Consider the following 23,248-nt stretch of genomic DNA (forward strand, 5'->3'; position numbering starts at 1 on the left):
GATCACCTTCACTGTCCGCTACAACACCTATTCTGGTGCCATCTGCAAACTTACTGACTGTGTCTCCTATATTCACATCCAAACCATTTATACAAATGCCAAAAAACAGTGGACCCAGCATCCATCCTTGTAGCACACTGCTCATTACAGACCCCCAGATGAAAAGCACCCTCTGCCACAGCCATCCTTCAAGCTTTTTTTAATATCCAATTGACTATGCACTGCCTGGATTTAATTCTCTGCAACAGCAGAATGTAAGTGTTAGTTGTTGAGTATGTGTTGCTTCCTAAGATTAAAATATATGCCACATCCTCGATCAGCCAAATTCTTTGATTTGACATTTTAATGGGACCTGCCACCTTGCACTCAATACTATTTCTTCCCTCATTAACTAACTTTCAATCCTGTCACTAACCAGATGTTCCTCTCTATTTTTGAAAGAGGGGTCTGAAAATAAACTGCTTTAACATTAAGTAACAATGAGAATGACATCTCAATCAGGCAGGAGCCAGATACAAAGACCACTGTTTACATAATTTGTCCTTCCTCCCCACCTACAATTATCTGGAAGCTAATAGGCAGCAGAAATACTGCATGTTACAATACAATAGCTTTTCTTTTTGTATTTTTAAATGTAGTTTTTCACCAGTATCTCCGGGAACTTGTTTCATCTCTTATTTCATTTTTTTCTTATGAACTGAATTTGGAAGCTGACATTTTTCACTTGGACACATAGCAATTAAATTATGAAACTTCAAAGTGTGAAAAGGCACATCTTTCAGCAATGGAGTGATAACAAAAAACAAGTTAATTGTGCTGCAGGGATGGGGGAGCAAATGCTCCTTAACATTTCTTAATTAAATAAATAGCTGTGAATTCTCATCAAATAACGAAATTCCTCAAAGAACCACAGAAGTGGTTACCATTCAATGCCATTTTATTTTGAAGTTTTTACTGTTATGCTGGATGAGTAATGCACGCTTTCAGAACCTTGTACCTCTTGCCGACTGAATCAGAATTAGCATAGTGTGTTTGTATCTGATACATTGAGAAAAGAAACTCCAATGGTTTAAAGCTATTAGTTTATACTCATGAGTGGTGCTATTTTCCATTAACACAGTTCTTGTTTTCTCAGATTGTTACATATTTGTCATTTTGAATAGAGGTTGTATAATCAGTAATTTATCAGAACCATCACCTCTTTCCCTTTGGAATGAAACTGACTTATTCTGGTTAGAAAATGCCCCTTTCAAAATAGGTATCACTTCTCTTGGTCTGTGATTTATCTTGCTTTTATCATCTCAAATCTCTTGTCTGTTATTTCCTTAGTATTAACAATTGAGATCCAGGAATCTGAATATTCTTTTGGGCTGTTGTTAATGCTAATTGCCACACTCTTACAAATCTGAAGAAGAAAACATCTGAACACCAGCATAGGTGATGGTTATATGGGGTATAGTCTTAGTATTGAGATCTGTGTGCTGCATTTTACACTGCTTCATCGCAGAAGTAAATGGTGACTAATGTTCTAAAGCTAACTTTGACTAGAGTCAATTTAATTCTTACATATAGAAGACGAGCAATTGCCTACAAAGAGTCAGGTAGTATAGGGGTAACTGCTCTATAGATCTCTACCTTGACATGCTGGAGAGGTTTGCATACTCTAACAAGTCTTTCAGCAATGTTTTCAGAACTCCTTGCCACAGTGGGATTCAAGATGACCACCAATGATGGAGCACCAACCACGAAGACAGAAGAAGGCTGAAGAGACAGTGGTCTCTGTCATTGTGGCTCCCCACACTTGGGGTGAACAAGAATCATGCATAACCTTCAACCAGGGTTCATTTGTAAAGTGTCATGCAGATGGCAAATTGGTGGTGGGGACAAGGCTGCACACTTTGGAGTCTCAGTAAAATAATCTACACCTTGGCAACAGATACATGAAGGCTGTTGGACATCTCTTTTGGGACAGTGGTTTTGTCTAGACAGCAGCACTTGAGAGTCAGCAATCCTCTTCTAGCCATCCTCAATGTATCCAAATGGGAAACGGGCTGGAAAAGGTGCTCTAAAAATAGGGCTGTCCCACTAACTCCTGTATGGGAACGATACCTGACAACGGGCATCAACTTTGTGCTCAAAGAAGGAAAACTTCAAATTTTGTAGTTTGGGACATTAGAACACTCCAGCAATCTTTAGTTCATTTTCTGTATTGCCACTCAAGTATATCACATGTACTGTCAGGGCCCCAAATTGATATCATTGCCAACTCTGAGACCAATCTTCCCAAGGACAGCCAGCTGAAGAAGCAAGCAGAAAGATGCACCACCTACTGGAGAGGAAAGCCTCATGGTGACCCTGAAATCTAGCAGTTGGCTGTTCTGCCACCCAGAACAGCATTTTGGATACACTGCCAGAGGTTTGCAGTTGTATAAATGAAGGATCATGACACTACACCTCCAGGTCAACCATTAATATTAAGCCACAGTCATCAGTGCTTATTTCTCTTGATAAAGTATCAAGGTAAGTTTCTGACTTTAATGAAGTCCCCTCTACCATCCCAAAAGAAAAATAGTCCTTTAATTGCCAAGGTTGGTTCTGGCTCTGTCTGAAGATTCACTGGGGAAAATAACATTGTCACCCTGAACATGGGAAAAACCATTGTTACGAAACACACTCTTCCACCAACACAGAGCCACACAGGCATCCTAGTCTAAAGACTCACCACCTGAATGATGTCTTTGTTTGAGTTAAAGACCTATGTGATGTCTGTAGAAATATATTGTCTCCCATCACTTTATATGTAACTATTTACATATGGTATGGGAAGACATGCTTCTGCAGCCTTCCAGATACCAGCTCCATGCAATCTGAATTCACTATGACACGAGCTACTCTGCATGTACATATGGATCTTTCTAATCTTGGTCTACTATGTCTGTATGCTTGATCCATGTTGGAGTTGGATACCTGTATGGTAGCTCATCAACTTGTTCTGTCAGTAATGAGCATCCAACTAACACAATGGTATTCTAGGAACAAAATTTCAAGATGAAGATCATTGTCTCACTGTAGAAGCAAGGTCTAGAATAATAACAGCTGCCTTCGTTGCCTGGCAGATCAATCCAAGGTCACAAGTCAAGAAGGCAGCATTCAACAACGAAGGCTAATGTCCAAAGACAAGTCTGGGCCATTATAAATCAAGCCACAGGAAGAGTGCCTGAGAAATCCAACAATTAACTGATTGTCGTAACATACAAGGCTTTTGTGAAGCCACCAGGGACCATTTGACAGACTAAGGTCAAACTGACAAAATCTTTTTTGCTCCCTGAATGTTATATCCCTCTTCTTAAGGATGGCAATTCCATCTTTCAATGCTGGGGAAAAAAAAACATTTTCAATAACTCCATAAGTATAAATCCAGGCTATCTTCCCAGTATTGCAGAACCCATAAGTGAATCACAATGATTGTGATAATAGCAACAAGCAACAAAATGGATGAAAACCAACAGTAACAAAGTGTGGAGCTGGATGAACACAGCAGGCCAAGCAGCATCTCAGGAGCACAAAAGCTGACGTTTCAGGCCTAGATCCTTCATCAGAGACGGGGAGGCGGACCAAAGATGGACAAGAGAGTTGCAGTGGGAGAGAGATTCCCTGAGGTTGGTCCGGAGGGAGGAGGATAACTTCTTCAGGTTAGGCATCCCTGGAAGAGGCTTTGCAGTGAGGTTAAAATTGTGATCAGAGATAATGTGAACTGCAGATGCTGGAGAATCCAAGATAACAAATTATTTATTTCAGAACCCTCTCTGATGAAGGGTCTAGGCTCGAAACGTCAGCTTTTGTGCTCCTGAGATGCTGCTTGGCCTGCTGTGTTCATCTAGTGCCACACTTTGTTATCTTGGATTCTCCAGTATCTGCAGTTCGCATTATCTCTCATCACAATTTTAACCTCCACTGCGAAGCCTCTTCCAGGGATGCCTAACCTGAAGAAGTTACCCTCCTCCCTCTGGACCAACCTCAGGGGACTCTGTCCTACTGCAACTCTCTCGTCCATCTTCGGTCCACCGCTCCGTATTTATTTTCAGAACCCTCTCCCCATCCCCCTCTCTGATGAAGGGTCTAGGCCCAAAACGTCAGCTTTTGTGCTCCTGAGATGCTGCTTGGCCTGCTGTCTTCATCCAGCCTCACACTTTGTTATCTTGGATTCTCCAGCATCTGCAGTTCACATTATCTCTGAAAACCAACAGTGCCTGATGCCTGATAGTGTTCTGCTTAAGGTCTTCCAAACTGATGGTCATTTGCTCATGAAGTCATCCTTAAGATTTGAAGATAAAGAAAAACTTGAACACTTGCCCCACCATCTCAACTTGTAATGATCTTCAGGAACGCAGATGAATCATGAATCATGCTGTGGATATTATCAAGGTATTTCCCATAGGAGAAATCCTGACTCACATTGCTCTGAATTACCTACTTCCTGAGGCTGATGGAATTGTTTCAGGGACATAGTGGGGCTTTGAACTTTTCAGAGGAATGTCTGACACAGTCTCTATCATGAGACAAATATAGAAATGTCAAAACCAACAACAGCAATTCTTCATCGCATTCAATAAACTGACCTAAGCTTTTCACTCAGAAAATCACAAGTGTCTGTGGCTTTTCTTCAGAAACTCAGATGTCAAACTGCTACATGCATCTACTTCATGCATCTTACTCGAGTACAAGATCTGAAACCAATGCTGTTAAAATCTGATCAGCATCAAGCAAAAGGTTTTCAGAGAGCCTTCATACTATTAACAATGTGCCTGACAATGAATATTTACATAACAAGAAACTTAAGCATATAGTCAGTCATACCACTGGAAACAGACCCTTCAGTCCAACCAGTCCATGCTGAACCTTACGTTAAACCAAACTGGTTCCACCTGCCTGCTCCTGGCTCATATCCCTCCAAATCTTTCCAATTCATGTACTTATTCAAATTTCTTTTAAACAAGTAAATTGTACCCACATCCACCACCTCCTCAGGAAGTTCATTCTACACGCAAACGACCCTCTGCAAGAAAAAAGTCTCCTGTCTTTTTTTTTAAGGTGAGAGGAGAGAGGTTTAAAAATGTGCCCCTAGTCTTGAAATTCCCCCATCCTAGGCAAGACAACTACCATTGACTCTACCTACATCTCTCGTTATTTTATAAATTTCTGTCAAAGTTGCCTCTTAACATCCTACCTTCCTGTGAAATTGGAAGGCCCAAAAATCATGAAGTAGAGATTCTCTATTCTGTTGAAATCAGATCATTGTAAATATGGAGAGAGATTAAAGTTAAATAAGGAGTCTGTGGATTAGAGATGATGGGAACTGTGAATTACGTTGGATTGAGGAATGCCTTTTGTTTGCTGCTGCTTCCCATGAGACCTCCCTCCCCAAAAGATGCCCATTTTGCTTAGAAAAGGTCTAGTTGACTGCTCCACGTGCCCTCCTTCACCAACACCATCTGTTGCTGGCGATTCTTAAATAACTGCTCAGCTCCCTCCTTCAGCATCACCAGTATCATGGAGGGTGCATTACATTGACTGCCTTTTGGTGTGAGTGTTAAATATTGGTTAAATGGAAAGCTCCTAGCAGAGAGATCTCTGGTTAAAACATACTTATATGACTTCCAGTATGTGGATGACCACAGTGTTGCTGCCCACTCTGCACCAGATTAGCAAATTGGTTGTAAATCTTTAAATTTGCAGAGACTTGATCTGCCCTTGAGTGTTGCCAATCAAAGCTCCTATCAACCCATAGCTGGTTAGTCAAATATTCCAGAACTATATATAAAACATATTTTACACTTACATATTTATACATGTGCGGAAGGAGAGACACTGGAATGTTGAATAATTACCATTCCTTGCAAAAGGTCACCATTACTGAGCAGATCCAACACTGGATCAGGTGGCTTGGGGACCGCTTTGCAGAACACCTCCGCTCGGTTCGCAACAAACAACTGCACCTCCCAGTCGCAAACCATTTCCACTCCCCCTCCCATTCTCTTGATGACATGTCCATCATGGGCCTCCTGCACTGCCACAGTGATGCCACCCGAAGGTTGCAGGAACAGCAACTCGTATTCCGCCTGGGAACCCTGCAGCCCAATGGTATCAATGTGGACTTCACCAGTTTCAAAATCTCCCCTTCCCCTACTGCATCCCTGAACCAGCCCAGTTCATCCCCTCCCCCCACTGCACCACACAACCAGCCCAGCTCTTCCCCCCCACCCACTGCATCCCAAAACCAGTCCAACCTGTCTCTGCCTCCCTAACCGGTTCTTCCTCTCACCCATCCCTTCCTCCCACCCCAAGCCGCACCTCCCGCTACCTACTAACCTCATCCCACCTCCTTGACCTGTCCGTCTTCCCTGGACTGACCTATCCCCTCCCTACCTCCCCACCTACACCCTCTCCACCTATCTTCTTTACTCTCCATCTTCGGTCCGCCTCCCCCTCTCTCCCTATTTATTCCAGTTCCCTCCCCCCATCCCCCTCTCTGATGAAGGGTCTAGGCCCGAAACGTCAGCTTTTGTGCTCCTGAGATGCTGCTTGGCCTGCTGTGTTCATCCAGCCTCACATTTTATTATCTTGGAATCTCCAGCATCTGCAGTTCCCATTATCACTGGATCAGGTGCGCCAGCTCAGCCTTCTATCTACTACAGTAACGTCTCTTTGAAACAAAGACCTCCACAATGGTGTGAGGAGGCTTTGTGGTTGTTCTGACCATGAGTCAGTACTGCAGTGTGACCTGGAGTGTAGCAGTGATGCACAAGATAGCTAGTGACATTCAGTAGGAAGGACCCTAAACAACACAAGCATCCTTCCTGAAGTCAGGTCTACAAGCATTCAGACAAAACTCTTACAAAATGAATAATGAAGGACTGGACACTCTACTCTGGCTGAGCAGCATTTCCTTTGCCAGGTCCTGTTTTCTCAACTCAGTGTCCTGCATTCCAGGGCAGTAAAAGGAAGACACTACACAGGCAGTTCTCCTTGAAGGCTAGCATTATTGACATGAAGAACCATGAGGAGCTTGCTACAAATTGTTCAAAATGGTGACAAGTTGCCCATCAAGTGCCATCTGTTTATATTTCAGTCTATAACCTTAATGATGTAGTAGTATATTACCTGAAAAAGAAGCACATCTTGCTCTCTGGATCCCACCATTGTATGGGTCAGGCTGCTGCATTTTCCCAAAAAATTGCCTGTTTTGTCACAAGAAGGCCAACAGCAGGAGTTTTTGACCCTCCTTACAGCCACTGATTGGGAACAGTTCAGTTGTGTGGTTTTGGGCTGGGCTGGGAGAAAGCAGGGATATAAAATTAGTCCAAAAATTAATAAGTGAGCATATATGTCTGTTTTCCCACCACCCCAGTGAAATTTCTCAAGTATTTCCACATAATTCCAATCCTTGTGTGGCACCAATGCTTCAATGTGTTCCTTCCTTCTCAACAACAAAATATAGGCGTAATTTGACCAGATGATTGTGCTAGCTCATTGAGCATGTTCAAAACAGAAAGCAATAGGTTTCTGGAGATTGCTGACATTAAGGGAATAACCAGAAACGTGGCTTTGAGTTGATGTTCAGCCAAGATTTAAAAAAGCATAGCAGGCTCAGTGGACTGAATAGCTTACTCTACTCCTGAAAGAATCTCTCAAAATCATTTGGTTTTGTAATTGTAAAGTTTTTCTTAAGTTTTGTTTTAGATTTGTCTGTGTGGAGCCAACATTTTTACATCCTGAAGCCTTTCACTGAGTTTTTTCTATTCGGAGAAATTTAACAGCAATGTTACAAAGTAGTATCAGCATATTTCTAGCCTCTCGGCCAATTAGCTATCCCTAACTCAGTCAATGGACAGTCAATATCAGCAGCAATACAACTCTTATCGGACCGATATATATACAAAAAAGTTCAATCCTGGTGCTCAAAGATGTTTTTGAATATGATTTTTAAAAGTACGCATTAGTTCCCTGATGTAAAATTTCTGCAAATCGTTTAAATGGTGAAGTGGGCGTGCTGGCTAACTGGGATGAAAATAGGAAATTATTATTTTAATTTTGTCATGTGCCTTGTTACTGAAAGAAATTATGTTGCAAATAAACAAAAGATATTCAGCAGCAAAACAATCTACAATTTACTGAAGTTGTCCGATTCTGCAGAGATTATTAGGTGATACTTTGCTGCCATCTGCTGGTTCTTCCATAAATGGCCGCTCTTCCCAGAATGATGAATCCTACATGCAGTGTGTTCCAACAGCCCCCAATCAGTTACCAAAATGCCTAACTCAAGGGGCAACTATGTTATTAATTAAGTATTTTCTTTTAGGGACCTTATTGATGGTTAGTGTTCAAATTGCCATTGTTCCAATCCCAAATTATTGCTGTTCAATTTTTAAAGAGGCAGTACATTGTTGGTCAGAGTCGAGGGAACATGTGCTTGCTACTGCCATTCTACATTATAAACTGTGCTCCAATTCCCAACTAATCAAATCCCTATTTGTCCATCACAATTTTTTTGTCAATTACAATTATTTTAATTAATTTTTATATTTTAACTGAATTGCTTGCAATAAGATCTTATGAACATCCTGGGGAAACTGTAGTAAAAAGCAATCAACATGCCTTGAAGTTTATTTCATACCAAACTTAAATTCTAAATACAACACAATGTTCCTTTTACATAATCAGGCAATATTTATTTAATCAATGTTAAACATTTTATCATATACCAAACTTAACAGAACAAAGAGACATATTATAATATTTATAATAATGTGTAAGGCTGGTGTCAAACAATTATGTTCGAAGAAAAAGCAACTCTAATTGCTTTCTTTGCTGAGAATGCAAAACTGCAGAAATCCATCTAATACCCAAACGTACTCCATTCACAGTCAAGTTGACTGTCTTTGTGCGTGCGTCCCTGATGGCTCAGTTCATGTGCACAGGGCCTACTGTAGAACTTGCCATGCAGACTAAGGAACTCCATCCAAAGAAAGAATGAAAGAAGGTCATTAAACACTTCAGGATTGTTCTAACATTTAACTAATTAATGACAGAATTTTATTTACTTAATTTACTCTAAACGTTATTTAGCAACATTTGCTCCATATCTCTCTGACATCCTTATGATAATCATTATCTGAGCTCCATTATGGCTGTCTGTTACTCGACCCAGTACCCGGTCAGTTGGTGTGATTCCAAATCTTGAATGACCAGGCTCAAGTTCTGAAACAATGTCATATTTGATTACAGTTGAGCAAGTGATGTTAAATTTTTACTTAAAAGTATAGTGTGGATATTAAAAATGACCAGGCTTAGCTGTGATGTTATCAGAGATAAAACAACCTACCATTCTTCAATGTCTGGGGGGGATGGGCCAGGTAGGGGGGTTGTGTGTGTGTGTGTGTGTGTGTGTGTGTGTGTGTGTGTGTGTGTGTGTGTGTGTGAAGCAGAGGTCTTTGTCTTTTCAAAGTGTTAAACTCCAATGTTTGTTTGCTTCTTTGACACGCTACTGTACAGAGCCAAACCACGTTTGTGACTGTGTATATACACACAAAGTTTTTGTATGAATAATGTAAACTTTTGAAAAAATAAAAGCTGTGGGCCAGGGGTAGGGATGTAGGGTGGAGGATAGAAACCATCACACATCTGTATGTAAGGGAAGTATAGAGAAAGATGCAGAGGTTTTTGTTGAGCTTCTTCCAGAGCTGCTCTGTAATACAGGACTGTGCTCTACTACCTGTTTCCCAGGGCACACACCAAGACAAACATCGACTATGCCTGGAGGACCAGCAACTTGGTGAAAGGCACTATTTGGTTTGCCCAGAAACCCTTTGGTTTGCTGGTTTTCCAAAACAAGGAGTTGACCCCGAATGAACATTCAAGCTGGCACATTCCAAGAGCCAGGACCACATGCTGAGAGGTAGACCAAAGCTTGGGGCAGCTGCTACCACGGTGCTTTGGGGAAAGACCACTGTCTGACGTCTTCCTGTTAAAGGTAAATGGAGGTCCATTTGGTCTTCGGACTCTCTCGGTGCCTCAAGTACATGTAAACATAACCTGTGTAAGAGCTGTCTTTTTGTTTGTTGGATACAGTCAAACACCAATGTTTTTGTTTCCTTGATATGCTACTGTACAGAACCAAACTCTGGCTATGTATATACATTGATTTTTTTTTATGAATAAGGTGTATTTTTGAAATAATTAAAATGCTTAAACATATACATTAGGTATAGCCATTCAGTTGAGAGGTCTGAAGGCTGTCAATTCTTGCAACATTCAGAAGTATCAATTCAAAAAACTTGTTTCATTTGATCACCAGCTCGTTATTATACTATTATGGATAATGTTAGAAGTAATAATGTATACCATCTCAAAGCACTATCCAGCCTCAACTGTCTGGGTGAAGGAAATAAGTAGTCTCGGAATTATTTGAAATAGCTTTCGTTTGTGTACACAGCATCTGAAATAGCTGTGGTAATTGTATTTTACCAATCTTGATTTGATTTCTGTTTGACAAACCTTAAAGACACATAATAGAGGACCAGGAATCCAAAACAAATGGCTATCAAGATGGCATAACACATGTAGAGTGGTTCTGAGTTCATGTCCATAGATTCAATTATCTAGAAAATATATAAAAATAGAAGTTACGAGCTGTCATTCGATCATGTTTTAAATTTGGCACTTAACATACAGAGAGATACCATCAAAATAATAAAACCACACAAACATTAGGTAGGCACTTAGCTTTGGTCATTTTTAATGTATTGGGATTGATGATATGATAAAATTGAACTCTGAGCTGGATTAGAACAATTTTATTCCATGTAGCACCTTAATTTCAGTAAACTGTTCCTTCTGTTAGACACTTACAAATAATATTTTTCTCACTAATCTTTTGATTTGATTTATTACTGTTACATGTACCAAGGTATCATGAAAAGTGTCGTTTTACATGCTTTATAGGCAGATCCTGCAAAATAAGCACATCAGGGTAGCAGACCGGAGTGCAGGGTGCAATATCATAGCAGAGAGAGATCGTTTAAGATCCCTCTCATTTAAGATCATTTAACATTTAAGACCTCCATTCGTTAGCCTGATAACAATGGGGAAGAAGCTATTCTTAAGTGTATTCAAACTTCTATGTCTTCTGCCTGATGGAAGAGGGTGAAAGAGAGTATTAGGGGAGTGGGAGGCATCTTTGATTATGTTGGTTCCTTTCCTGATGCAGTGGGGAGTACTAATGAAGCCAATAGATGGGAGGCTGGTTTGTGGGATGGATTGGACTGTGTTCATAACTCTGTAGTTTCTTTTGGAATCCATATTTGCCAAGCAATTTTACACCCCTGGGGATTGGGGTGTCTTCAATTGATACATGGGAGCCACGAAGGAAGAACTCTCCTCTTGCCTGACACCACCCAGTGCCGTTGAAGCTGCTTGGCTACCAGCTTGGTATGACCATTCATCAATGATGGCCATTCTCTCAATGGTAAGCACAAGGATGGCCATTCATCGGCCAATTAAGGGTCTGGATAGGTCCAAGAGCAAACTGCCCCATGCTTCCACCTCTCCCATTAAACAGGAGACAGCTGGAGACTGGGCAGGTGGGCAACAGAAAGGTGGTCTCCTGCATTTCACAATCTCCCATTACTGTCTCTTCATGACAGTCAGGGCACCTCTCTGATACACTTGCAGGATACTCACAAAGTATAGATCTGCATTGTAGGGCAATACTAGTTGAAAAGCTAACATTTCTCTCTAGTACAGGCAGAGTAGTTGAGTGGCATAATGATTTTGCAAGTTTACTCAGGCTGTTTCCATTGTAAATGTTAAGGATGGATATTGAAATGAAAGTGCAGTTTTGTAAACTATTACATGACTTCACTCACATGACCCTGTGTTAGTAATTAATATATTTGAACTCCAAGATCTTTGTGCTTGGTTTAAAATCTGTGTATATTTATTTTCTTCTGTTATTTTTACTTTCAAAGTAGACTCGTTTAGTTGCTACATTGATTTGTAAGTAGCACCTAAACATCCATCTCCTCCTGCAGTATATTCCCTTGCCAACTTGGTTTTGTAGCAAACAGGTTGATGTCATTCCCTAAATTATATTGCCAAATGATTTATGGAGATGAGCAACCTTAATTCAGGCCTCCAGCTCACCAGAACCTTTTATTGTAAGAAAGTTCCTTTCACCTGTATCCTTTCTCTTTTCTGCTCCAAACCGTCTATCCTTGCAAACATATTCCTTTTAGTTCTACATGCAATGGTCTTTGCCACAAATATTTTTAAATGAAAGCAAGTTTTGAGAAGATTTTTAAATAATACCTAATCAATTGCAAATGCCAAAAAAATTCTAATATGGAAATTTTTCTGTTTTATAATTAGCAACAATTTTGATTGTTTCAACATAAGTTCAGCATAGCTCCTACTTACATCTGTGCCTTTCACTGGAATGGTGATATTCCCTATCGTAAACGAATACAGATGTCCTGTGAACTGAACTTGTATCAGACCTTCAAAACCCCAACGGAGGAAGGAGATCTTGGAAAACCAGGAGGCAACTGTGAGTAAATGCAAAAACATGAAGTTAATTCTCAAATTCAATCCTTTTCTCCTTTCCTCCCCTCAGTCTAGGTTGGGAACACAATGATGGGTTAATTTCTCACTTGTGACACTGTGCCACTTCTGTGTCGTTCATATAATACTGTCTTCAAATATAAATAGTCTAATTGGGTTGGATGCGTATTTAGGACCCAATTAAAGACAGCGTCAGTCAGTTCTAGGAGATACTGTGGTGCGGTTGTAATGTCACTAAGTCCAGACGTCCGGGTTCAAGTGCCTCTGGCCATGAAAGTGTCAATAAACGTGTCTCAACAGATTAAGTAAATAAAAGAATTGAAGAGGTGGGAGTTGCCAGTAAATCAGGATTGTTACATGTATATGGGTGCTGTTTTCTTGAGTCTGCTGTTTCCTCGCAGAAGAGAGAAGTCAGCAGCCTCAATGTGCACAGCAGTTATTAAATGTCTGACGGAAAGTACTACACCCAATCTCATACAAAACCCCTAATGGTTATGGTTTCATCAAACAAATTACCTTTGTATTCCCAACATTGAATCTAACAGCTGTGTATTAATTTGCACCGTACTGGTGGAGTTCAATGGTTTGCAATTTGAAAAAAAAACCCCTTGGTTGTCTCCATCCCAAGGACTCTATCACTAGAGGTGTGTTCGCAGCTTCAAACCCACCAAAAAACCTCACTTTGAAAATTCCAGTGCATCCTGAAGGAGAAAGGACATGCCCAGGCAATTGAAACTGTCAACCAAGGCTTTTTTCCACCTTGGATTTATTAGTAAATATGTTCCATTCATAATCCCTTGTATTGGATTTTCCTAAAAGTGGAAACATTCTCTCCCGTTTCAACTTGCTCATAATTTTAAAAACTACTATCAAGCCCCATCTAAGTCTTCTCTTTTCCAAAAGTGAAAGCCCAAACCTTTCCCAAATATCTATATTAAGGTACCATACATCTAATCACTTTTTGTACTTTCATCAGTGCTTCTGCAGCCTTTTAACAGTAGGTAACTAAAACTGCGCCCAGTACTCCATGTGGGGCCTGACCAGGATCCTATGCAAGTTTAATGTAACTTCTCTACTTGTGAATTCCATAGCCCTGCAAATAAATTTCAATGCTTTGTTAACAATTTTAATTGCTTTGCTAGCCTGCAATGCTCTTTTCGTTACCTGTATCCTGCAATCCCTTTCTCTTCTCTACCATTCGCTTTCTTATTTTCTAAGCTGTAGGTGATTTTGCCATTGTCCTATTCCACATTTTCATTTGTTAAAAAATAACTAGGCTACTTAACTGCCCAGTCTGCAAGTTTTCCAGCAGCTTATGTATATTCCCCTATTGTTAATTGTAGCCCCATCTGTAAAATGTCATTAAACTAATTATTCTAAAGTCTAAATTATTAAATAAAAGTGATAAATAACTGTATAACATTACTTTCTACCTTCCTCCAACCTGAATAACATCCATTTATTTTCAGTCCTTTTACTTTCTATTCAGCTATTGGTCCCCAGACTTGACTTGCCATAACCTTAGTCATGAGCAAATCATGAGATACCTTCTGAAAGACTTTTTGAAAATCCAAGTACTTGGCATCTATTGATTACCCCTGTATTCTCTTTCTGTTCAAAAAATGTTTGAGGTTAGTTACATATTATTTAGCTTTTCAGAAACTGTGCTAATTTTTATTGTAGTTTCTATCTCTAGATACTCATCTGTCACATAATAGATTCCAGGATCTTTTCTTTCAGAAATGTTAGGCTGACAGATCTATAATTTTGAGGCTTTGTTCAATTTCCCTTTCATTATATAGGAACAACATTAGCTGTCTTCTTGTCCTCTACCATTAGCACCTCTTATATACAGCATTGTATATAAATCTGATTGATTGTCACTTGAAAATAATCCACATCAGTAATCTGAAAGATTTCAAGGTTTGGACCGTATTATAGTGTCATGAAGCCACTTTCATTACTTACATTGCATGGCATACATGAAGATGGTATAATTTAGTATTTATTTATTTCTCTGGCCATGGCCAGTAGACAACATGCTAAATATCAATGCATTGAATTAATATCCATGCTATCAAGTGTATAGCTGATGTCTAAGGATATCTTGTTTGAAAGATTCATTACTGTAATATAATTCCTGAAAATTTTTCATGGTATAACATACAGTTTATTCCTGGGATAAAACATTTTCTGTTACTCTGAAGTAATCACTTTCCCTTCAGCAGAGAAAAACCCAAAGCTTTAAAATGAATTTTATTTTCACAACAGTCATCTTGCAGTATCTGTCAAAACTATAGAAAATAAAGGTAAGTCACTCAGTGCTGTGTAACGCTATTATGAGTATTTAATTGTTCTTAAGACTAGGACTCATGGATTACAGTTTGCTTGTTATGCTGAAACCAAGTTGATCTGGTGCCATCCTTATTATTCTGTAAACTAATGTTAAAAAATGTGTCAATACTTGAGTTGAGAGAGACTCAATAGAACACTAAATACAAAACTTCTGTGACATCTATCTTAATAAATTAAGTGATGCCAATATAGAACAAGGAGATATTTATATCTAAAAAGGAAAAAGCTCGGATTTTAGAATAGAAATTGCACAACTCAGCAACCAAACAAAAATGTGTCGATGATGGATCTCACTTAAAACTTACTGCCTGAACTTAGATTCTGACCAAGCTGCAATGCATGTATAATTTTCTGTTCCAGACTCCTACAGTCATGCAGTACAAAAACAAACCCTTTGGTTCAACTTGTCTGTGTCAACCAAGTTCCCAAACTAAACTAGTCCCATCTGCGTGCATTAGGCCCATATCCCTCCAAACGTTTCCCAATCTTGTACTCGTCTAAATGTCTTTTAAATGTTGTAACTGAACCTGCACCCACCACTTCCTCGGGCAGTTCATTTCACTTAGGAACCACCCTCTGTGTGAAAAAGTTTCCGCTTGGGTTCCTTTTAAATCTTTCTTCCGTCACCTTCAAAAAACCCTCTAGTTTTAAACCTCCTTATCCTAGGGAAAAAGACCTTTGTTGTTCACCTCATCTGTGCCACTCGCGATTTTATAAACCTTTATAATGTCACCCATCAACCTTGAATGTTCCAATGAAAGAAATCCCTGCCTATCCAGCCTCTCCCTATAACTTGAACTCTCCAGTCCTGGCAACATCCTTATAAACCTTTACTGAACCTTCTCCAATTTAGTTATATCCTTGCTGCAGCAGGGCAAGCAGAACTGTACAGTGCTCCAAAAATGTTCTCACCAACATCTTGTATAACCACAACATGACGTCCCAACTCCTACATTCAACGAGCAATGAAGGCAAACGTGTTAAATGCTTTCTTAACTACCCTGCCTGTCTGTGTGTCATGCAACTTTCAAGGAACTATGTACCTGAAACCCTAGGTATCTCTGTTCAGCAACACTCTGCAGGGCCTCACTATTAACTGTTTAAGTCCTGCCCTTGTTTGTCTTATCAAAATGCAACATCTCGCACTTATCGAAATTAAACTCCTTAGCCCATTGGCCCAATTGATCAAGGTCACTTTGTAATCTTAGATATTCTTAAAATATGTTCCTAAATACCACTCAATATATTTATTTTATTGCTTTTCTTGTCTATTACTTCCCTAAATCATTGTGAGATGGTATGCAAAGAATATGAAAGATCTGGTAATTATAAGGCAGTAGTGCACATAAATATTGGGATAACTGAATTAATCAATATCTATTTCAAAATGTAGGATAGAAAGTAGCGGTTCACCATGAAAGAACAAATAATTCCAAATAAAAATAAACCTTGGCAAGTTATCTATTAAATTTTAATTACTTTTTAAAAGGGTGCGCTAATAGCAAATAACATGCATGCAAAACAAGAAACTATGAACATCAACAACTACATTAAAGATGCTACAAAATTACATGAAAAATCTCAAGACATAGTGGCTGGTACAGTGTCTCAGTGGTTAGTGCTGGGTACTTAGGTTCGATTCTAGACAGTCTGTATGGAGTTTGCATGTTCTCCTCATGTTTGTATGGGTTTCTGCTGTTTGTTCTGGTTTCCTTCTACAATCCAAAGATGCACAGGCTAGGTGGATTCACTATGGTAAAATGTGGGGTTATGGGGAATGGGTTTGGACGCTCTTCAGAGGGGTGCTCAGACTTGATGGGCTAAATGGCCTCTTCTGCACTATAAGGATTCTACAATTAATGACTTCAAGGTGAAGGTGTAGACATTAAGTGGTTTGACCAATAGCTTGGTCGATTTAGCATGTTTTAACAAGTGTCTTGAACGATGGGCAGAAAAGTTCAGAAAGGGAATTTTAGAACTTAGATTCAAGTTACAGTCACTGAAAATGGGGTGAAGAAAGTGGAACAGATGCAAGACAGCAGAATTGGAAAAACGAAGTTCTGAGAATTCCAAGGCATTGAGAAGGTGGTGAGGGAAAGATTTAAACATGGCCAAGAGAATTCACCAGAAAAGCCTTCTACCACATCAACATTTGATATGTATTGAACATCTCCATTATCATTTACACCTTAACTCTCTGCTGTGCTCAGCCCCCATGCCCTTTCTCTTCTCCATCTCTCCTTTTATCCCAATCCCTCACAATTTATCAGCAACAAATGCAGTCAATCCAACCAAACAGGCACAAGCCATGAAATTAAATAACGTTTAAAACTATCACCATTTTGGGAAGCAATGCCTTCAAGAGATGATGGTGGTGGGAGATGGTTAATTGGATGTTTCAACATTAGAAACTTTGAATCAGGCCACATTTTCAACCAAACAAATGAAACATAATGGACGTAAGTGAAAACCAAAACATGGTTGCAAGGAACCATGGGCTGTATTCTTCAGCAAACTTTGTCCGTAGTAAGAGAATTATGACATTACAAACAATAAAGAATTACACACACAGCACTGTGTGGCTGAATTTAAACTTCTTACCTGTCCACATATTCTTTAGACTAATAACAAAGCCTCCTGTTAAGTAGAAAATTGTAAAAAAGACGTTTCCTAGAAAGGAAGATAACTGCAGCGTTGGTAGTAATGCTGAGACCCACAAAGCCATTACTCTACTGCAATAAACCACAAGCCACACCAGTAGAAAGTTCAGAAGGAAGGGACTAGCTTCGGGCCTGAGAGCTGCTATCCAGTAGATTGGCACACCATAGATTATTACAAAAGCACAATGTTCTGGGAGTTCTCCCAAAAGCTGTGGGGTGGAAAGGAAATACAAATCGGTTATTGACAAATTGAGATTGGAAATTAAGCATAAATGATTGTTTGGTAAATCCAAACTTAACTGTGGCTGAAAGGAAATACAAAGTTGAAGCTTTTCATTTTTCATTCAGCAGGACTGACAAGAAACTAAATGATGAAAGAGAACGCCAAACCAAGATGGAGATGCAATTGGATCTGTTAACTGTCAATCTAAGCTATCTGATTAGTCTCAGACCTCACAGACAGACTCTGATTGGTCAGGGCAGTGTAGCATTTTTGAAATGAAAAACGGTGCAATGTAGGCACAAATGCCTTTCCATTTTAGACACAGACAAAAAAATTGCTTTTGGGAGCTAATTTTTTATTGCCAACTGATTAATGCAGATTTCTCTGCAGAACAGGCTGACCAAAGTCTCTGAAAATACAATGGCCAGATGAGATGCATTCAAGGATATTGAAGAAAGTAAGAGTGGAAACTGCAATGGCTTTGGCAATAAACTCTAAGTTTTCCCTAGACTCACAGGGTGGTGCTAGAGGTCTGGTAGATTGCAAATATCACACCTTGTTCAAAAAATGTTATCAGGATAAGCTTAGTGATTACAGATCAGTCTGTTTAACTTCAGTGGTAAGGAGATCTCTTGAAACAATTGTTCAGGACAGAATCAATAATCACATGGAAAAATGTGGGTTAATTAGGAAGGGCCAGCACAAATTTCTTATGGGGAAAATCAAGTTTAACTGACTTGCTGGAGTTTCTTTTGGAGTGATAAAAGAGGGTTGATGAAGGTACTGATGGGACATGTACATGGACTTCCAAAGGGCATTCAATTCAGTGCCACACAACAGACTAATGAGAACATATGTAAGTTTCAAGTTCTAAGCTTGTGGAGGCAATAGAACAGTAGTAATGTGGACACAAAATTAACTGATGGACAGGAAACAGTCATAGTTAGTGGATAATTTTTGACCTGGAGTAAGCTTTCTAGTGGATTTCCCTCAGGATCAGTTTTGGGCCCTTGCTTTTCCTGGTATATGTTAATGATTGAGCAATTAGTGCACAGGGGGCAATTTACATGTTTGCAGAAAATACAAAACTTGGAAAAGTTATAAAGTGTGAGGAGGGCAATGTAAAATCACAGTTGGTGGAGTGGGCAGTGCTCTATCTGGAATTGCAGATGAAGTCAACGTGGAAAAGTAACAGGTAATACATTTTGGTAACAAGAACGTGGTGATAAAGTCTAAAATGAAACACTCCCCTAAAAGGGTACACAAAGAGCAGAAACAGATAGGACAGATGCAGTGAGCATATACTATAGCGTACAATATCCTAAGCTTTATTAATATGGAAATGGGAACAAGAGCAAGGAGGTTCTGCTGTACATGTTTGAGAGACTAGTTATACACCAGCTAGAGTATTATGTACAGTTCTGGACATGGATGTGATTGCATTGGAGAGACTGCAGAAGAGGTCTCTGAGAATGGTTCCTGGAATGAGAAACTACAGTTAAGGAAAGAGGGAGAAATTAGGGCTGCTTTCCTTAGAGAGGAGAAGGTTAAGAAGAGATTTGATAGAAATTTTCAAAACCATGAGAGATCTGGACAAAGTAGATAGGAAGAACTGTATTTAGTTGTAAAGGATTGAGAATGAGAGGGCACATGTAGAAGGTAATCTGAAACAAATATGAATGTGAGAAGATCTTTTTGACACAGCAAGTAGTTAGGGTACGGAACTCCACTGCCTGGAAATGTGGTGGAGGGAGTCACAATGGCGGTATTCAAGAGGCCATTGGAGGATTATTTAAATAGAAACAATATTCAGGGCTATGGGAGGCAAAGAACAGGAAAGTAGCATTAAGTTATAATGCTCATACAGAGAGCCAATGCAGTCAACAATAGGTAAAAATCACCTTCTGCACTATAACAATTCTGTAACTTGTATCTGGTACAGATTCTCAGTAACAATCATTCCTTTTATAGAGATGGCTTTACTCCTGTACTCCAATTATTTTCTTGTCATAACTTCCCAACAGGCTTTTGTATATTTTTTTCACTGTTTAATATTTGTTGTACGTCTAATTCTTCATGGTCAGTACAATTAGAAAAATTACCTTCGCAAAATAATAAGGAGTAATAGAATACATCCCATCCTCTACTTCATGGTAAAGCATTGCCCTCTCTGAGTGACCTAGAAAAAGATAATTGATAAATAGGTAGAAGATAACCACTGTCATGTAGGAAATGGGACAGTCAATTCAAATGCAGAAAGATCCCACAATAATTATAGATTATCTACCCTTCAGTCATGTTAGGGAAGGGATAATTATTCACCAGAACACAAAGAAGAATCATTCTGCTCTTCTTTAATTTAGTACTGTAGACCTGAAGAGGGCAGATATGTCATCAGATGAATATCACATGCTCCCCTCTACAGTTTCTATCTGGCTAAGTAAGTACTGCCCAAAAAGGTGACTGGCAATTTCTCCCAGTGGATCTTATAAACTAATTCTCACTGTTTGAAAGAAAAGGATTTTCTCTCCCTCCCCTGCTACGGAGAAGTGTCCAACCTTTTTTGGTATTGCACACCATGCCAGGTTGGACTTTGGTAGTTAACTGCAGGAAATAGGGAATCCACTTCTTCCTGCTATCTAGAAATCCAACATGCTGTCCTGTCAGGTTACCATGGCTTCTTGTTTTGATATTTAATTAGGCTTGGTGGAGTTGTTTCCCACAATAGTACTGAAACTGAAAACATGCTTTACTGAGGAAAATTACATTTTTATTTCCATCAGGGAGAAAGCTCCAAAATATTTACCTGACGACACTGAAGGAATGGTAATATATTTCCCGGTGAGGATGGTGAATAACTTGGAGAGGGAACGTGGAGGGATGGTGGTCCTCCCATGTTCCCATCTGCTATCCTTGTCCTTCAAAGTGGGCGGGGTCACGGTTTGGATGGTGCTAGCTAACAAGCCTTGGTGATTTGTTGCAGTGTATCTTGTAGCTTGTACGCAATGCTGCTTTTATGGTGGAGTGAGTAACTGATTGTGAATGTGGTGTCAATCAAGCAGGCTGCTTTATTCCAGAAGGTATTAAACTTGAGTGTTGTTGGGGTTGCACTTATCCAGGGGAGTATTCCATATTCCTGACTTGTGCCTTGTAAATGGTGGGCAGGTTTTGAGGAGTCAGAGGTCAAGTTACTCACTGAAGGATACCTAGCTGCCAACCTGTCCTGGAAGCCATTGTATTTATATCGTGAATGCAGTTCAGTTTCTGGTCAGTGGCAACTGTAGGATGTTGATTGCAGGGGATTCAGTGATGTTAATGCCATTGAAAGTCAAGTGGAAATGGTTAGGCTCTCTGTTGTGGAGATTTTCATTATCTGGCACTTGTGTGGCACGCATGTTAGTTGCAACTTGTCAGCCCAAGCTTCAGTATTGTCCAGGTTTTGCTGCATTTGGATGTGGACTAAGGAGTATCTAAGGAGTTGTAAATGGTGCTGAAAATTGCACAATCATCCTTCCCACTTGTGACTAATAATGGAAGGAAGGTTGTTGATGGGCCTAGGATACTACCTTGAGGAACTCCTGTTGAGATGATTGACTTCCAACAACTACAAATACATCTTAGATATGACTCCATCCAGCAAAGACTTCCCTTGACTCTATTTCTGGTAGGGCCTCTTGGTGCTACACTTGATCGCATGTTTCCATGATGTCAAGGAGAGTTCAAATCTTTAGTCCATCCTTGTACCAAAGGCTGTGATGAGATCATGTATTCAGTGGGCCTGGCAGAACCCAAACTGGGTATCAGTGAGCAGGCTGTTGCTAAGCAAGTACTGCTTGATGGCACATTTGATGACACTTTTCATCATTTCACTGATATTAAGAGTAGACTGATAGGCCATTAACTGGCAAGTCAGAGTTTGTTTTGCTTTTCACCATTGCTGGATAGAAGCCAGTATTGCAGCTGTTCTGGAAGAGCTTGACTAGGAGAGTGGGATGCTCTGGAGTACAGGTTTTCAGAAATATTGCTGGGAAGTATCCAATACCTTTAGCCATTTCTTGATATCACATGGAGTGAATCTAGTTGGCATCTAAGATGACAGGGTCCTCTGTAGCCAGCCAAAATGGATCATCCACTTGGCATTTCTAGACTGTTGCAAATACATCAGCCTTGTTTTTTTTTTACTGATATGCTTGGCTCCCCCATCATTGAAGAATGGGAATATTTGTGCAGCCATCTTATCCAGCAAATTATTTGATTGTCTACCACTATTTATGATTGCACGTGACAGGAACGCAGAGCTTACATCTGATCCATTGGCTAAGAATTTACTTAGCTGTGTTTTTCACATGCTAATAAAGCAAAATCAAGGGTGAAAGTAATGCTTGTAGAGTCATAGAGTAATACAGCATGGAAACAGGCCCTTCAGCCCAAACTGGTCCATGCTGACCATGGTGTCCACTTAGCTAGTTCTAATTGCCCGCATTTGGTCCATATCCCTCTATACCCTTCCCATCTATATCCCTATCCAAATGTTTTTTAAATAATCTACTCGAATATTTTGAAGCATTTTAATAATCTGACACATCCAAGAGAGTGTCCTGCTCACTTATCCAGTTAAATCTAGAAGAGGGTAGGATAATAAGCAACTTAATTCTACATGTTGTCCCCAATCTACCTGCCCTTGCCTAGAAAGTTAGCCCCCAAAATGACAGACACCTACCAGATCCTCTGAAAATTTTTCTACAGCTTTGTATTTTATCACTAATTGTCTTGGAAGTAAAAATGCTTCTAAAGTAAAAATCAAAGAAAATAAAAAGCAGCTTACATTTAGCGATAACATCCAAAACAACTGCAAATGGGGTCAGAGCTCCAATCATGTATAACAATGCCACTGTGTCCTGGATGGATAATTCTTTGCCATCTTGGCTGTAGTATAAAAACCCTATTAGTAAAGACATCAAGAGTGCCTCAAATCCATGAACAGCCAGCGTTGGTAAATCTCTGAAGTCATTAGAAATCTGCCGTCTGGTACAAAAGAAGGAAGTATTACTGTTCAAAAAGCAATACCTTCATATTTCAGATGATCATGTGTACATTTTTCATAAAGAAATGGAAGTTATATTAAAAATTTCTCCTTAGATGTATTTTACCTTAGTAAGACTGAAAATTGTCTCAATTGTCCAGCTAATTTGTCCTTGGTTTCCGATTTAAAATTAATAACAATTTCATCGGAGGTCTGAGAAGCACTGAAAGAATTTTGGAATGAGGTTAAAAATTCACATCAACTGGGTGTTTGAAACATTCTGTTTAAAATTTTAGCATTAGATATTTCCACACATTTATTACACATCACAAATTTTCAACATTCCCAGTATCAGTGTACTAAATTAAT

The 23,248-nt window shown here is 39.5% G+C and overlaps 1 protein-coding gene across 3 annotated transcripts in view; it reads right to left on the bottom strand.

The window, feature by feature from the left end:
- Positions 1 to 7,222: 7,222 nt before the first annotated feature.
- Positions 7,223 to 23,248, bottom strand: part of abcg8 (ATP-binding cassette, sub-family G (WHITE), member 8) — a 46,087-nt gene continuing 30,061 nt past the window's right edge. For 2 of the 3 annotated variants that reach the window (XM_048536352.2, XM_048536350.2), the window contains 7 exons: positions 23,007 to 23,102; positions 22,682 to 22,881; positions 19,959 to 20,035; positions 17,575 to 17,842; positions 12,475 to 12,602; positions 10,555 to 10,658; positions 7,223 to 7,331 (listed from right to left, as the gene is read on the bottom strand). In XM_048536352.2, coding sequence (XP_048392309.2) covers positions 7,247 to 7,331; positions 10,555 to 10,658; positions 12,475 to 12,602; positions 17,575 to 17,842; positions 19,959 to 20,035; positions 22,682 to 22,881; positions 23,007 to 23,102 — 958 coding nt within the window. In that variant the 3' untranslated portion in view covers positions 7,223 to 7,246. Of the gene's footprint in view, positions 7,332 to 8,820; positions 10,659 to 12,474; positions 12,603 to 17,574; positions 17,843 to 19,958; positions 20,036 to 22,681; positions 22,882 to 23,006; positions 23,103 to 23,248 lie in introns of those variants that run through there. The other variant, XM_048536351.2, reaches the window with a different exon arrangement.

The sequence above is a fragment of the Stegostoma tigrinum genome, chromosome 9 (assembly GCF_030684315.1).
Source record: "Stegostoma tigrinum isolate sSteTig4 chromosome 9, sSteTig4.hap1, whole genome shotgun sequence".
NCBI lineage: Eukaryota > Metazoa > Chordata > Chondrichthyes > Orectolobiformes > Stegostomatidae > Stegostoma > Stegostoma tigrinum.